At 46.8% G+C, this 15,902-nt stretch overlaps 1 protein-coding gene across 2 annotated transcripts in view; it reads left to right on the top strand.

Moving 5' to 3' along the window:
• LOC135917233 (organic cation transporter protein-like) overlaps nucleotides 1-15,902 on the top strand; it is a 104,257-nt gene that overhangs the window by 53,755 nt on the left and 34,600 nt on the right. The window contains exons 4-7 of one of the 2 annotated variants that reach the window (XM_065450771.2): nucleotides 5,496-5,650; nucleotides 8,185-8,353; nucleotides 13,938-14,079; nucleotides 15,409-15,494. In XM_065450771.2, the coding sequence (XP_065306843.2) occupies nucleotides 5,496-5,650; nucleotides 8,185-8,353; nucleotides 13,938-14,079; nucleotides 15,409-15,494 (552 nt within the window). Of the gene's footprint in view, nucleotides 1-5,495; nucleotides 5,651-8,184; nucleotides 8,358-13,937; nucleotides 14,080-15,408; nucleotides 15,495-15,902 lie in introns of both variants that reach the window. The other variant, XM_065450772.2, reaches the window with a different exon arrangement.

The following is a 15,902-nucleotide window of genomic DNA, read 5'->3' as shown; positions in this document are numbered from 1 at the left end:
ACCAAGGGGATGAAGCCAGTCGCTGCCTACTCCACTAAAGGTAATACCGTCGTTCCAAGAAAACATAACTTTGTGGCCCATACGATTTTTGAAAGCGAGGCTTATCACAGACACAGTCACCCCAGTATCAACTAACGCCATGGTCGGTATTACGTCAATCGACACATTCACTTTGTTTTTGAGCATCACAACAGGCAAAGGCATTTCTTTCAAAGACTGTCCGCCGACCTCACCTAGTTTCATGCTAGTTTTCCGGCGGCGGTGAGGAAGAACGGCGCCGAGGGGACGGAGAGCGACGGGGACGGTTATTTGGTGGCGTCAGGCTCCGCTCAGAGGCTAGCGAATCGCTGCGTCTGGTCTCGTGTGAGAAGTGGTCCATTGGAAGCAAATCGGTCGTGCGCAAGTCATATGAAGTTCTGGTTCCGGGCGGCGAAAACATCCGTGGTGTCCTTCGTGATTGACGGCCTTGGCAACAATACCGAGCTATGTGGCCTGTGGAACCGCAGCTGTAGCACACGGGAGGGTCGCGGTTCACAGCATCTTCCTCGAAACGAACGCTAGGCTCCTGCGTGCGGCGAGAAAGTTTGTTGTCATGCGGATAACGTGTCTCTTCTGCTGGCTGGAATCCGTTGTATCGGTCATAAGTCACGTCGTGGTAGTACGGTTGGTGCTGTTCTTGTCGTGGCCTGACAAAAGTGACAAGGACTCGGGGGTAAAAACGCGGCTGTTCTCAATGTGGCCGAGCGTCATAAGCACGGCCTCTGTCGTAGAGACGTGGCTGCTGTCGGGGCGCGAGTTCATAATCCTCAGTGCCCCTTGCCGCAGGATACGGGGAGAAGCATGCCACGTTTGGCTCGAAAGCAGGCGGAAGCTATGAGTGCCTGGATGTGTCACTTGCGCGTGTAGGCTGAGCTCTTCCCGAACTATTTGTCGGATCGTTTGTGCAAGGTCAAGGGGCTGGTTGTTGTCCACGCTTGCAACTGTCGCCACATTGGCTTGCCTGCCAAACTTCGGCGTGATGCGCCTCGTCTTTAGTTGCTCGAAAGTGCGACAGTGCCGAATGATGCCAGCGACGAAAGCCAGGTTGTCTTTTGCGATGAGGAAATTGTAAACATCTTCGCAATTCCTTTTAGGATGTGCCCGACTTTGTTTTGTTCAGACATTCCAGAGTCCACCATCCTACACAGTTTTATTACTGCCTCAATGTAGGTCGTGCATGTTTCGCCTGGCACTTGCGCGCGTTGCAGTAGCGTCTGTTCTGCCCTTATATTTTTCGTCGCGGAGTCGCCGAATCGCTCTTTCATTTCCGAAACAAATGTTCTCCATGTTGTGAACGTGTCCTCGTGATTGTCGAACCATACCAACGCAATATCCGTTAGAAAGAACGCGACGCTCGAAAGCTGAGAAGCGCTGTTGCACTTGTTGGCCGCACTCACCCGGTGATAATGGATGAACCATTCCTCGACGTCTTTGTCCGATCTTCCGGCGAAGGCAAGCGCATCTCTCAGTTGTAGAACGGAACTGGTCGGCGCAGCAGTTGGAATGGGCCGTTGTTCGTCTGCGTCGTGGGACATATTCAACTCCGGTGTATTCGGTGGGAGTGCAGCAAAGCGACGGCTCCGTCAAAGAACTTGTGTTTCAGCCTCTGTTTTCGGGTGTCGATTACCCCGCACCTCCACCACAACTGTTACGAAGAGTTGCGAAGAAATGGTTTTATTTACAGAAGATGGACCATATAAAGATTATCCTCCATGGAACGTTTATACACTTGTGTTTCAAGCTTGGTTCACCTCTGAAACATTGAAATGTAGTCCTTTAGTGGTCCCATGCGCCACTAAACAACACACATTTATTCATTCATCCGTTTGGTTGTCTAGGTCGTTCACACAAGAGACCGGTGTGCCGCATGGAAGTGTAGACTGTTGCACACCATTCATTGTAAAAACGAATTCACTGGAAACAGTGATCCCACGCACAATGTTTTATTCTGTTTATTAGACGATGTGCAGGTAGCGTTGAAGTCATGTAATGCTATTTGCAAACGATAAGTGCAGCTTAGAATAAAGAGATTGTCCATATGGGCAGATAAAAATGGTTTTAAACTCCCAGAAGAGCACTTGCGTAAGGTTTTCGAGGAAGGGAGGCGTCACACCAGTTCCAAGTATTGAAATCAATGAAGATGAGCTCTCTGTGAGCAGCGAACATAAGTGTTTAGGAATTATTTTGGATTCTAAAGTGACGTTTACTTCTCATCTTAAGCATCTGAAGACAAAATGTCTGAAAACAATGAAACTTCTAGACTTTCTGTCGGGCACATGAAGCTCTGATCAAAAATGTCTCTTAAACTTGTATAACAGCCTTGTCCGCTCATGCCCTGAATACGGAGCTATAATCTATTATTCCGCAACGCCAAGTGCGTTCAATGTCCTTGACCCCGTTCACCATCTCGATATCCGCCTCGAGACCGGTGCTTTCCGGACATGGCCGATCCAAAGCATCTATGCATACTCCATTCAGTGGTCATTTCATCTGCAGCGGTCATATACCAGTTTTAAATAGTTTCTGGAAGTATACGCGTACGTTGAACATCCTCCTTATTCAGCGATAAACGATTTGACCGCTGCCACACTCTTCCATAACTGACCTGCAGCGAAAAAGCCGACCTCTTTTCGTGTAAGGAACCTTAGTGAGGAAATGGATGTTCCAGTGCTTGAACATTCTCCTATGGATATAGGGAAACTGTTACCGCCGTGGCAGTGGAAACAGATAGAGCGTCACGCACGTGTCACACACCCTTTGTATAGGTCAGTAAACATGCGCCAGAGGCATATATTAGAATGCATTTTCCGGAACTCCTGTCCAAGTACTCGTGAACAGAGTTTTACACAGACTCTTCTAAGTCACTTGCCGGGGTGTTTTATGCAGCTGTCGGTCCATCCCTCTCGGAATCCGGTGTATTGCGCCAGGAAATAAGTTTCTTTACAGCCGAGGCCTATGTACTATTGTCGGCTGTGAATCGTGTAGGGAAATCAGAACTTCAAAAAGCAATCATATTTCAGACTTCCGAAGCGTCGTGAAAGCCTCGACGGCATTCTGTAAACACTTAGATGCCGTACTCATTGAGCTCTATAGTCGGATGCAACTTAAGTCTGCAGTGAAGCCCCGCCCGCGGCCTCATAACCACCAGTCACTGTTCCTCCGCGAGGCTGCAAATAGTTCGTAGTTCAAACTTTCTAAATAAGGCGGTAACCACACTAATGAATTAAAAGCGCGTAATTTTACACGTTTTCACGTGTCTACTATTGTGGAACGGTAAATGCTTAATTCTTTATTGAACTGAAATAAAATGCTTGCTCCGCTGCAACTATTTGCTGTCAAGTGTCATTTCACTTGGGATTCAAGTTTCATGAGTAAACGGGGCTCAGAAGTGAAATGAATTGTACCGCGGACTTTTGAAGAATGTAGTGCTCAGAATCCCACACTCTGTCCAAGTATGTTGCACAATTTATCGCTTTCGCCGATGAAAAGACTCAAGAACAGCAGACGCTCCGGAGGTATGAAGTATGACGCCATTTTGTAAACGTCGCATGACGACGACTTTGTTTCCTTCTTTGCTAGGCTAGTAACACAACGCCGCGCGGTCCGTGTGGCTTGGTTGCCAACTGCTCTTTTTTTAAGTTGTGTTCTACTATAGTCCGTTCTGTGCAGAGCGTGAATATCTAACAGCGACCTCAATATATCCTGGGTGCTTGACCATAGAGGCATCGAGGGTAATGTGAGAGCAGACCAATTGACCACACCAATTACATCGCAAGCTATTAATTCTACCCCTGCTATCCCTGCCACAGATCTGAAGCCTTTCTTGCGAAAGAAACTGCGAACCCACTGGCCATGCTTGTGGGACGCTGAGACAAATAATAAGGTTCACATGATTAAGTCACAGTTAGGTTCCTGGCCCTCCTCAACGAAAACACGACGAACTGATGCCCTATTTTTTCGCCCCGGAATACAACACATACGTAACACCCACAGTTTTTTTTCTTTCTATTTTTTCTTTCTATTTTTTTTTTTTTTTGCTGACTGGTAATGAACCTCCAACTTGCGGCAGATGTGGTCAGAGGCTGACTTTCCTGCACGTCCTTTTGCATTGTCGGGAAGCAAAAGCTGATAGCAAGAAATCCTTTCGTGTAGCATACCAGCAGGACATCCCTCTTCATTTCGTATTGCTTCTTGGCCTAGAACCGTTTGTTCACACTGAAGCTCTCCTAGGTTTCTTGAACATGTTTTACATGTTATTAGCCCCATAACTTCACAACATAACGACTTTCCGGAAGATGCCGCTGTGAGTTTTGTAAGGCACGTGACTTCAAGCGTTTGCGCTTCAAGGGCTCTGTTAAAGGAGTAGTGCTTCTTGCAAATGTTTAACTTTGACGCATTTTATTACTTCATCATACTTTCACAATGTATATTCCGTAGCCATGGTGCACCTAATTAATCGTTGGCATAATTTTATTACATATAGGTTTTATGCACTTGTCTTTAGGCCCCCCTTACAGCAACGCAACATCTCTCGTAACTCATAGCACCACTGTGAACTCATTGACCTGTTCGTGCGCTGATTGGCCGTACTTGGCCTCTACGCTGCAGCATACCACATTCATCACCACGCCGTTTACATGGTGCTGAAATGATCACTTGACGCCCACTTGCGGCTTGACCACCCAGAAAGAGGATGGGAAGCGTGTAGCTAAGACGAGCATAAAGGCTCCCAGCTTAGGTGATAACGTGCTGCTCGCATGCGGCGGGACTGTACGAGTGGGGCTGATCACATTCTGCCGGTGTGGCGTGTGGCGAGGCACTCACTGGTGTTACCGTACAGGCCCCTCTACGGCCTTTATAGGCACATAGTTTTGTATACGGCTGCCATATACATATACAGGGGCGCTACTGTTCAGGGATGCCAGCGTACCAAGCGCAACACGCTGAGGGGCGAGGTGGTTACGTGGCGTGACGTCACGGCTCTCGCCCATTCACTCTCCTCCTTCATCCGCGCCCCATAGTCTGCAGAGACGATCACCTTCCTGTTGGCTAGGACAAACCTTTCACTAAAGGTCAAGCTCTCTCCAAAATGTTGGCGCAGTACTTTGCACAAATGGTCAAGCCTTCTCCTGAGCATATATCGAAGAAGGTTACTAGATTCTTCACCGGTCGTGTCCGTTGGCGCCTAATGTGGTGTTTTTATTGGCGTAGACGAACGGGGACGCTATCCTCATAGCACAAATGCCCTGTGTTAAGTTTCAATGCCTCAAACCGAGGAAGGGATGAAGCGTTGGCGTACTGTGCTTTTTTAGAACTGTCTTCGGCATTGGTGTGACCAGCCATAGTAAATTCGATCAGCGTTGACAAAATGAGTGAGGGCAAATAAACGTTACCTTTGTTTTGTACCTATTGTTGCTTTGGCATTCCCTAATTGAATGATCTGTCAATTTGTGCAGGTTCGGCCGCAAAAATACCATACTGGGCGGAATAGTGCTCTCAGTCGCAGCGAGTACCATGACGGCCTTCTCGACATCGGTCACCATGTACTACATCTCGCGGTTCATTGTGGCCCTGGGAATCTCCGGATACGCGGACGTCATTTACACTCTGAGTGAGAGATGTGCACTGTCATGGTTGTACTTCAGGCGGCAACTGTATTGTAATGCCTCTAATATTACTGCCTCTTTGATGCTCCCTGTGGGCCCGCAATTATGGTTTTACTATAGTACAGTAAAGCTCGCCATATACAACAAAAGACGGAGTACTGTTTTTTAATATGGACCGCAGAAGACCACCGTATACAGCAAATCCATATTAAGCAGACACTCGACCAGCGGGCCGAAATTTTCCTGCAGCTGCTGAATCTGACCGTTCACACGAAATCTAGGCCAGTATGGCACCGACTCCGACGCGACGTTAGCGCCCGCGATCTGGGTCGTCGGTAGTCAGCGTTGCTCTTAAATCAAGCAGCGTCACTTCGCAGAGCGTTCCGATGGCACGACCAACAAGCGATTCTTATCGCAGTTTAACCGTGTTGCTTACTTACAACGCTGACAAAAACAAACAATCCATGTCTCGGACATCTTCGACGTCCGAAAGATTGGTCCCTGAGCGAGAACGTCACGATAAACAACTTACTCTGAATGCGACCACCTTGCATCGACTTTAGTAGGACTCAGATTAAGTGAAAGCAGGAGTTTAATGCTCATTGTAGAAACTATTGGCTGACTTGTCAGCCGTCGCATTATGCTCCGTCGCGCAATGCCGTTCCGCGAAAGGCTTACCGCGGCTGTATTACCGTATGGGCCGCTATTGAATCTAGGAGCACGGTAATCGTTGCGCACATTGCGTCTTCTCGCCTTGGTGGAGGTAATGATGATTTCAAATAAACTATTCCTTTCTTACATTAGAGAGAGCGTTCGCAAAGTACAGCGCCTGCAGTGTCAGCAACGTTTCGTCAACGTTGTCAGGTTTGGCCAGTTGCATCTCGCCGAATTCAGTGTCTCGGTTAACACGCTTATTTTCGGCGAAATCTTCTTTAGTTTCCACCAACCGAACCAGTGGGGCGCCCTTCGTTGCAGCTGTAGGTAAACAAGCGTCACCAACCGCTAGGGCACAGCATGCGAGGAGGGAGGAGGGGGTCGCGGCGTACGACTTCAGTACATGCGATTGTGCGATAGTCGCCAGACTTTTTATGACCCATGACTACACGAAAAAAAAAGATAGTTTTAAGAGTGTTTCATAAATACCTTGACTTCACCGCATTGCAGTTTGTTCATTTGATGGAAAAGAACACGGTGGCTTGAAGAGTTGCATTGCGAAAAGGAAAATACATGATGCGATAGGACAGTGCGCCGACATTTTCTCATGCGAGTGATTCAATATCGTAACGTAACCGGGCAGCACGTACTCAGCTCTTTTCGCCTGGGAAAGAAGCGTTTTGCAGCGGAAGGGCTCATCCTGTCAGCCAACAAGCACAAAAATATTGAGAAAAATCTGAGAAGCTTCAGTAGAACAAAGGAACGACACAGGCTAGGAAGCGTCACTCAAAAATTCGATTGGCCTGTCGCATCGTGTCCCTCTTATCGTCTTATGCTGTATTCAGCAGCGCTGAATCTTGGAATCCTACGTCGCCTGTATTTTCGACTTTTGTTCGAAATTGCAAGAGTGAACAAGGCAAAAGTTTTTTTTTTTTTTAAACACAGCGCTGACGAATGACAGAGCGCACAAACTACTAAAAAAGAACGTTTTGTTTGTTGGTTTCCTGCTTTCTATGCGTCATTGTTTTGATGTCTGCATCCTCGGCAACAAGTCGGAATGTTAACACCTTTAGTTTTTGTTTCTGTTTTGTCCACAGAATGCATTTTATGAGCTCGCTCCTATACACTAATTCTGCGCCGTACTCAAATTCCCTTAAGCATATTGCATAGATAAGCACAATGCCAAATGCCTAGATATTTAGAGTATTCGAGGCATTATGGGTAAGCAAGGAGAAAATTTCAGTGAGGGAACAAAGTTTCTACAAAAGTACCGATACTGTTGCTACAAGAGGCTGTTTGTCAAGGTGACGTCCCCTATGAAAGCTAGATCAAGAGGTCGCATTTCTTCTTGTGCGCATGTTGTACGTGAAGGGTGTTCGACAATTGAAGTTTTTATATATTTAGTAGTTTGTATTGCTTTGTCCCTCTCGTGTTCATTGTATGCCCGCAGTTATGTTCCAGTGTGAACATGTCCGGTTTAATTATAATTTATCTGCCTCTTCGCACGCATCACCGTCCCCTTTTCTCATAGCGTCACCGTTCCTTCTTAGTCTACATGGAACTCTTAGTCATCTTAGTCAAGGAATTCTTAGTCATCTTAGTCTACAAGGAATTCTGCCTTCCCCCTTTAACCTGGCTGTTGTCTTTTCCCACAGCTTAAATTCGTTTTCTGAGGCCTTCTCGAAACAAAATAACATGTATACGATAAACCCCATCGTGCAAGAACTTGTCATTTTTTTAACCAAGCAAAGAAACGAACAGTCAGCAAGCACTTCACCAGCACGCGTTCCCCAACTTCTCACCCAAATCGCTTGTATTACAACGCGGCATTCGGAAAGCGACGCCTTCGACGAACTTCTGTACGCTACTGTTGCCGGTTGCCAAGTCATGGAGACGGTGTCGCCGCGCTACCGCTACATGCCGACAATGACCATGGGCAATGGCTGGACGACGGGCATGCTGCTGTTGCCGTGGCTACACTACTTGACGCGGGATTGGCGTGCCACCCAGCTATACGCAGCGCTACCACTGGCGCCGCTGTTCGTGCTCGGCTGGTAGGTACGCACTGTTAATATGCCACTATCCTGTTTAGGCTTCTTTATTATTAGGCAATGTTTACTTATCTGCTTGATTGTAATTTAATATCTTTAATTTTATCCATATTCTTACGACACTGCGCGCACCTCTTTTACCCTTATTTGTTTCGTCTGTGGCACTGTAGCCAAGGCTTAGTGACCGCTGCCTTATTTCCTTCAAAACGCGAGAAAAATATACGTTGTAATAGGCCATTTTTGTGCTATATAAAATGACACTTGAAATGACCGCTGCGTATCGCCTTATACTGATCGTAGTTATAAAGTTGTTGCTGGTTTTTGAAGAATCCTCTTCTGTCCCGGTGAAATCTCTTGTCTGTGGGAGCGGAACTGCAGCATTGACGGAACACAGAGAAAGTAGGGATGCTTTTATTTGTAAGAGAAATGCCTTTTACAGTTGAACTGCGATATAACGAAGTTGTACTTGAAGAGAAAACTATGTTCGAACGAATTCCGTTCGAGGTTTCGAGGTTTTAAAATTTCAGCAATAAGCACAACTACACAAATTCCCAGAACATCCATGCTATAAGATATCTTGTTAGTAAGCACTTATAAACAAATCGCAAGAAGGTTGGGCCACAGTAGCACGGCTATGAGCGCCACCGCGTGCGGTGCGGATCGCACCGAGAGCAAAGCATCGATGTGGCTCACGGCGTCCGTGATTTGCGTGTGTCGGGCCGCGCGGTGCCGCAAATATTGGAGGCCATAGCTGACCGCGCTTAGTTCCCGCAGCCGGCGCCCACAAATTAAGAACAGGGTGTAAAAAGATACAGATTTGGTCCTGAGACAAACCCATCAGAGAGACTACACGAAGTAAGGTTCGTAGTGCTATCGGTGTCACGCGCGCTCAGGCAAACATTAGCAGACCTCCCTCGATGACCATGAACTGGCAGTCACAGCGCGAGTAGCGCTTCGTACCGTGCCTCGGAAACTTGAGATTACGCCACTGCCAACGCTAGACGCAAGGGAACAACAATATGCGCGTGAAGGCACTATCCATTTCAGCTTGCCGCGAAGAGATTACCTGCGTCCGGCGTGTGCCCCCCCCCCCCCCCCCCCACACACACCTTTCGTCTAGTGCGTGCTTGATCACGTTACGGCCCGTTCGCTCCTTTCCCATCCCTGTTGCGCAAAAGGAATCGTCAGCCCTCGTGTTTCTCCGAGCTATTTATCCACGCGACAAATGACGCACAGGTGTTCCCTACCCACCGAATCCTGGCGCCCAGGCTTTGACAGCGGCTTTGCCGCTCGAAGTTTTCGCACAGAAGGACGCTTTAAATAACTTTTGCCTTGGCCGACATAGTATTCTGTAGATTCACTAGCCATACCGGTTCCAAGTAGATGATTGAAATGAGCGAAAGCTTCGTGAAATCGAACCTCTGTCGCTAAGGTACTTCGTTAAATAGCGAAAAATAAATACGCGGGTTTCAATGCAACTATAATCAGGAAATGAAAATAGTTCGTTACATCGCGAATGTCGGTAAATCTAGGTTCGTTATGTCGACTTTTCATTATATAGGATATCGGAAATGCCGTGTAAATCTAATCACTAGAACATACAAAGGAAAAAGAACGAAGAGAAGGTAACCTGATTCAGGCTGTGATAGCGCTACTGGAGCAAACATAAGTGCATTGTTTTGTCTTAAAGTACTAGTGAGGAATCCATTGCACATTCCTCGCCCTTCCCCTTCTTGCTATAAAATATCACGATGATGCTTCCCCTCACGACCTATCCCTGTTTTGATAAGCCAGATTTATTCTAAGAATCTGTCTCGAAACCACAATTTTGACAGTGAGCTGATAGCTGTAGCCGCAAGGTGCACAAGTACACCTCTCGCCCCCGACCCATTATTTCTACATTTAATTTATTCAGTTTCCTCGAATTTGGAGCGTCGTTTATTTGGAACATTTTAATGACATACATCGCAATTTCATAGGTTTCTCCTGGAGCAAGTACGTTTAAACTTGCTTCGCGGCAGCAAACTCCTTTTTGCAAATTCCTTTTAGCTGTTTTTCGATGGCACATAGTGGATTACTTCACCTCCTGAGCGAGCTGGATGCAAGCAGACTCAGCGATGCATGCAGGGTCGGGTTATGGCCTTCTTTGTTAGTTCTCCACTTGCTATTATATTTGCTGCTGTCATCGCTCTGTATTTTTATGTTTCTCCGACTTGCAGCATCCTGTAAAATTTTCGTCACTCTAAGGGTATTTAATTGAATAAAGGAAAATGAATAAATTGTCCTAAGGAACGAAGCAGCGCTCGAAGAACCAGTGCACGGGGTTCCCGTAGGATGAACAATATTGGAGACCACACTGTTGTCCAGAACTTCAGCTTGCTCTGCCAATCATATTCGCCATATTCGAAAATAAAGCACACAGGTCAACGAAACCCGTGCTTACAGATTTATGATACAGTAGCTATTAATACAGTAGCTTCTAATACAATAGCTGGATACAGTAGCTATTAGTAGCTACAGTAGGTAATAGTGATACAGTAGCTAATACAGTAGCTAGTAGTAGATAATACAGTAGCTTCTACTGTAAATTAATCTGACAATAATTGGGCTAGTTCTTTAACAAACGTAAATGTAACAATGGCGTCGCATTTATGCTAAAGCACATTGGCAGTGCAAGAAGACAGGCGAGGGTTATGCGAAACATCTGTTGTGCTTAATCTTGTCGCTACACGGGGGGATGCCAGTGGCGCGTTGCTTCGGCACACCGAGCGCCGTGGTGGACGCACCCTGCCCATAAACCGCGGTCTGGTGCACGCTCGAGGAAACAATACAGGACGAGCACGTGTGCATTCGGAAAGCATTTATTACGATTGCAATTAACGAGCAGGCCAGCCAGCTATATAGTTGACATAACTGCGGGTTCCATCGAAGACAATACTGCCCTAGGTAAAGAAGAGCTTGCTACTTACCAGGAGGGAATATGGGCGGCCGCGATGACTCCCACGGCAAAAAAAAAGAAAAGAAAGAAAGTCGCAGTTACAACCGAAGAGCGAAACACCGATTGCTATAGCAAATTAGTAGATAGCTGTACGAAGTAAGGATAGTAGTTTTACCGGCCGTATTAACTTGTAAACAATCGCTTGCTAACTAAATTAAGAATCATATAATGTGTAAGCGTGACTGAACGAGGACTTAGAAAGAAGCAGACACACAGGGGCAGCGCCGTCTTTGTGTATCTGCTTCTTCCTACGTATTTTTTCAGTCGCGCTTACTCATTCTATCATGGATTCAAGCCGAATAGCCCGCCAACGTTTTCTAACACTACGAATACGCGCACGCTAACGAGTGCGAGTACGCTACCGTACTCCGTACTTTTAACGAGTACGCTACAGTAGTTTCACCGCCCGTATAGACTTGGAGACATAAACTTACTAAGTGAATAGCAACCATGGTGTCACGCGCGCACAGGTAAACATGAACACATCTCGCTCGTTGAGTGCGGAAACCCGCTGTCAAAATCCAGCAGTGAGGAATCGCTGCAGCAGCAAGCGAATTGACCTTCGTGCATCTCTCGCTTCAACGCGAACGAAACCTCGAAAGCACAGCGCATACGAAGCTACCGGCACTACGCGCACCCTGCAAACATCGTAGATCACTTTGAAGATGAGGCGTGCGCGGGCGCGCACTTTGGCCACGTCGCAGATTGCTTTTCAAGATGCAAGAGCGCAGGCAACGCGTCCTTACTACGGTGTCCGCCATTCGCATGCCCAACGTCGTGTAGACGCCGCGGATGTCTTCGCTCTGTACTGAGTGGCGGGCGAGGACGACACCGAGGCAGCCTAGCAGCCACCGGAGAAGAACGCCCCTCCTTCCTTTCCTGACATGTGCCTCTCTCGCGACAGGAGATGACATGCTTCAGGCCCGCGTTCCTCGCTCGCCCACGCGAGGTTGAACCGCGTTCGCCGGTTTAACCTCGCAAGCCTTCACTCGCACATACAGCGCACGGCGCGCGGCAACGGTTTTATCGCCCTCGCACTTTATACAGAGCCTCACTGCGACGGCGACGGCAGAAATGCGCCTGGAGCGTCCGTGAAGTTGCTAACGCAATAAAACGTAGCTGACTAGCCACGTGCGGGAAAACGGCGGCGGAAAGCGGCGCCGGAAACTTGCACACTCGCAGCTTGCTGGCGGCCAAAGAAATTCGGGCGATATCAGAGGGATCTCACGTGACACACCCGGTGACGCTGATAGCGCTTGCGATTCGGGTGCGCCGGCCACGAATTGAAGGTTTCCCCTCCCCAACCTACTTGGCGCGCGTGCACCCGACGCGACGCTCACCGCGCGTGCGACGGACATGGGATCCGAGGATTCCCACAACATATTGAAGATGCAGCAGGACATACATGCCTGCCTTGAGGAAGACATTACCAGAGCACAAAATCGGGCGAGCTGGTTTGCTTATAGAAATTCCTACTTACGGCCGAAGGTGTTACGGTAGAAGGATGACAGCAACATAAATACAAAAAACGCAACTTCACTTGCAGTTCATGCCGCGTTACATTCATCATCACCCAACCCTGTTCCTGACCTCAAATTAATAATAAATGCGCACCGTTAGACAAAGCAGGGTATGCACCTCATAAAACAAAGCTCTCCATTACAAAATACTCTTCCACCATAAAAAAACAATTGAGAAAAACCAAAACAAGAAGAGGAAGTACAAGAACTTTCGGGGATGCAGCAAATGTTTCGACGCATGAGAAATTTCAGATCCGCATGACCATTGGGCCACATCTGCTTGACTATTTCACTGCCTTACTGCATGGAAAGAATAAAATCAGAAAAACAGGAATGCTAGCAAATAATCATTTTAGCTTTACCGGTGGTCATGACGCAGTGACGCATAGTTACAGGATGAAGGTAATTATTTTTCAGACGGTGTTTCGACATAGAAACATAGTACCTAGGAAAGTTCAATGCAGGAAAGCACGTCTCCTTCATAACTGAGGCTAACTCATTAGTTGTTTAAAATATTTTATGTCATGCTCAAGAGTTCATGCCTTGTTAACAATAATGCAGCGCTGTTTTGAATTGACTTCAAGCTAATTTAGCGTAATTTAGTTTGCCTGTCTGAAAACTGTGCTAGCGTATACATATGTTGCTCCAATATTAGTTTGGAAAACAAGTTCCATAAGAACCTGATGGCACCGCTTCGAATTATTTACCCTGATGAAATTAGAGACTCGGCCGTCTTGAGAGGTTTTGTATGTGGATGTTCTGTGCAAGGTGGTTATTCATGATTTAATAACAGCGCGATATATGACAGAGGTAACCAGATACAAGCACACAACTGACTTCTATATAGTTTGTGAGAAGAAGTATATTTGTGGTAGGAAAATTAGCACATGACATATTTTTCACCATGCGCAGGAAACGCTTATTTCCGTCGCCAAGAAAAATTATTTTCTTGACTCTGAATATACTGCTATCTTCGAGGGGCCGGTGGCATTTCGCATAGGTCTCGACTGGCGATATTACTGACAGTGAGCGGCGAATAGAATGAGCGGCGTTTAACCGAGCAGCCCAGTTTTTTGCCAGAGTCTCCCAGGTGGCTGATGGCGATGGGCCGGTTCCCAGCAGCCAAGCAAGTGGTCATTAAGTTCGCCAGGAACGCCCCAGCACACGTCGTTGACGACATCATCGATGAGGCCAAGCGCCAAAAGGCAGCGGTGAGTCATCTGGTGTGTTTGTGTGAGAGTGGTGTTATTTTCTCTGTGCCCGGAAAAGACAACGCCCAGTCTGAATGACTTAAGCGTAGGGCTTAAGCACAGGTTAAGCAATGGCTGCAAACACAGGTTGGCAGAGTAAGCGGACAGTCACTCATACTCATGCACCAATCCTTTCGTAGTCTGTGTACTCACACATACTCATTTGTGCTGACACTAGCTGGCACTCACTCACGCTCCTAGTCGTGCTCACGAATATTAACTTGCCGTTCAGAGCAGCTTCCATTCACACTTACCAGGGCCCACTGATGTTCACACACGCGTCAACACCATCTAATTAGCACTCACATACATACTCGGGTCCCTTCACACTCGCCGGCAGTCACTCAGGTGAATACTCACGTCCACTGACCGTCACTGAAGTTTGTTCGTACTCACGTTACCTCATGCTCACTCACGTTCACTGTCACGTCCACACACAGCCTTAACCACTCCTTAACGCCTTATCTAAAGCCCATGAAATGAGCCTGGAGTGAATGCCAGTCAGGGTGAACTCGTGAATACGTATGCTGAACGATGTCTGCAAGAAGGGCCTATGCACAAATGGCGAACGGTAGCGATCAGTGAACGATATGCTTTCCCACACACCATAATTTTGCAAGATTCGCATGTACACCCTTTCAAAAAGTTAACCCTAGTGATCCATTGCCGCGACGTCGCCCGATTGTCGTTTACTTTTTTCTTTGCTAGACAAGCTCCACAACTGCAACCATAGAGGTTTATTCCAATGACATTCGGGCACGAACAGGCAGATTTATCATTGATAGGTTGTATGAGTACGGCAGTAAAATGAGTAAAAACGCAGCCAGATCAATTTCTTGCACTACACCTAATACTACCTGCTGGCGTCTCGTGAAGGTTGCCAGGGTGCTTAGCAAAAGCGTTGACGAAATGACTAATTACTCATTAAAGCGTGCTGACGCATGAACCAACCATCGCGTTCATCATGGACAAAAATGTTACAATATTTGCACATATTATCAATGTAATTCTCAATGTAAACCATGATACTCGTGTCTTCTGACTTTATTTGCCAGTCTATTCTGGGCACATGCTCAGTGACGCATCTTCTGAGTGTTACATGTGCAGCTTTGATCCTGGAAATAAACGCGTACAAAGTAGCGCGGCATTTTTGTGCCTATGTGTGCGTTTCGTTTTTATTCCCTGCGTCGAGTGCTGTACACTTTAAACTTGCAGTAAGACATGTCAACTAGCCCAGCGTACAAACTTAAGTCCTAAAATTTAAAAGTTTTTCCCCTTATCTTCATTTAGGCTCGAGACATTGGCAGAGCAAGCATCGCTGACTTGTTCTCAACAAAGGTTTGGGCCAGAAGAACGACGCTGTTCAGCTTCCAGCTGTGAGTCCACCATTCGAATTATGTCGAGGGTTGGCTGCTTGGTGCCTTATAGCGTCGTAGTGTTGGTATATCATGAGCTATTTTGTCAGATTGATCAAAACTGTTTGCGAGAATAAGCGTGGTAAGCAGGACCAAGACTCGCCACCAGTGTTAACAAATATTGCGCAATGTTAATAGAAAAGTTTCAGGAAATATGACAAATGATACGACGCGATGTGAATGACAAAAAGAAACCGGAAACGAAAAAAATAGCAAAAAAATGAAAAATACGACAACATTGTACAAACAGCTGTAAGTCTGTTACCTGAGCATATAGCTTTTCAGCACTCGAAAGCAAAAGTCCTATGAATGTGTCGCTTGAAGGGAAGCTGATGTCGATGCTACCAGAGATACATATTTCTCCGTCAG

This window comes from Dermacentor albipictus, chromosome 7 (assembly GCF_038994185.2).
Source record: "Dermacentor albipictus isolate Rhodes 1998 colony chromosome 7, USDA_Dalb.pri_finalv2, whole genome shotgun sequence".
Classification (NCBI taxonomy): Eukaryota; Metazoa; Arthropoda; class Arachnida; order Ixodida; family Ixodidae; genus Dermacentor; species Dermacentor albipictus.
Note: the sequence above shows the minus strand (reverse complement) of the source record. Positions and strands in the feature narration are given on the sequence as shown.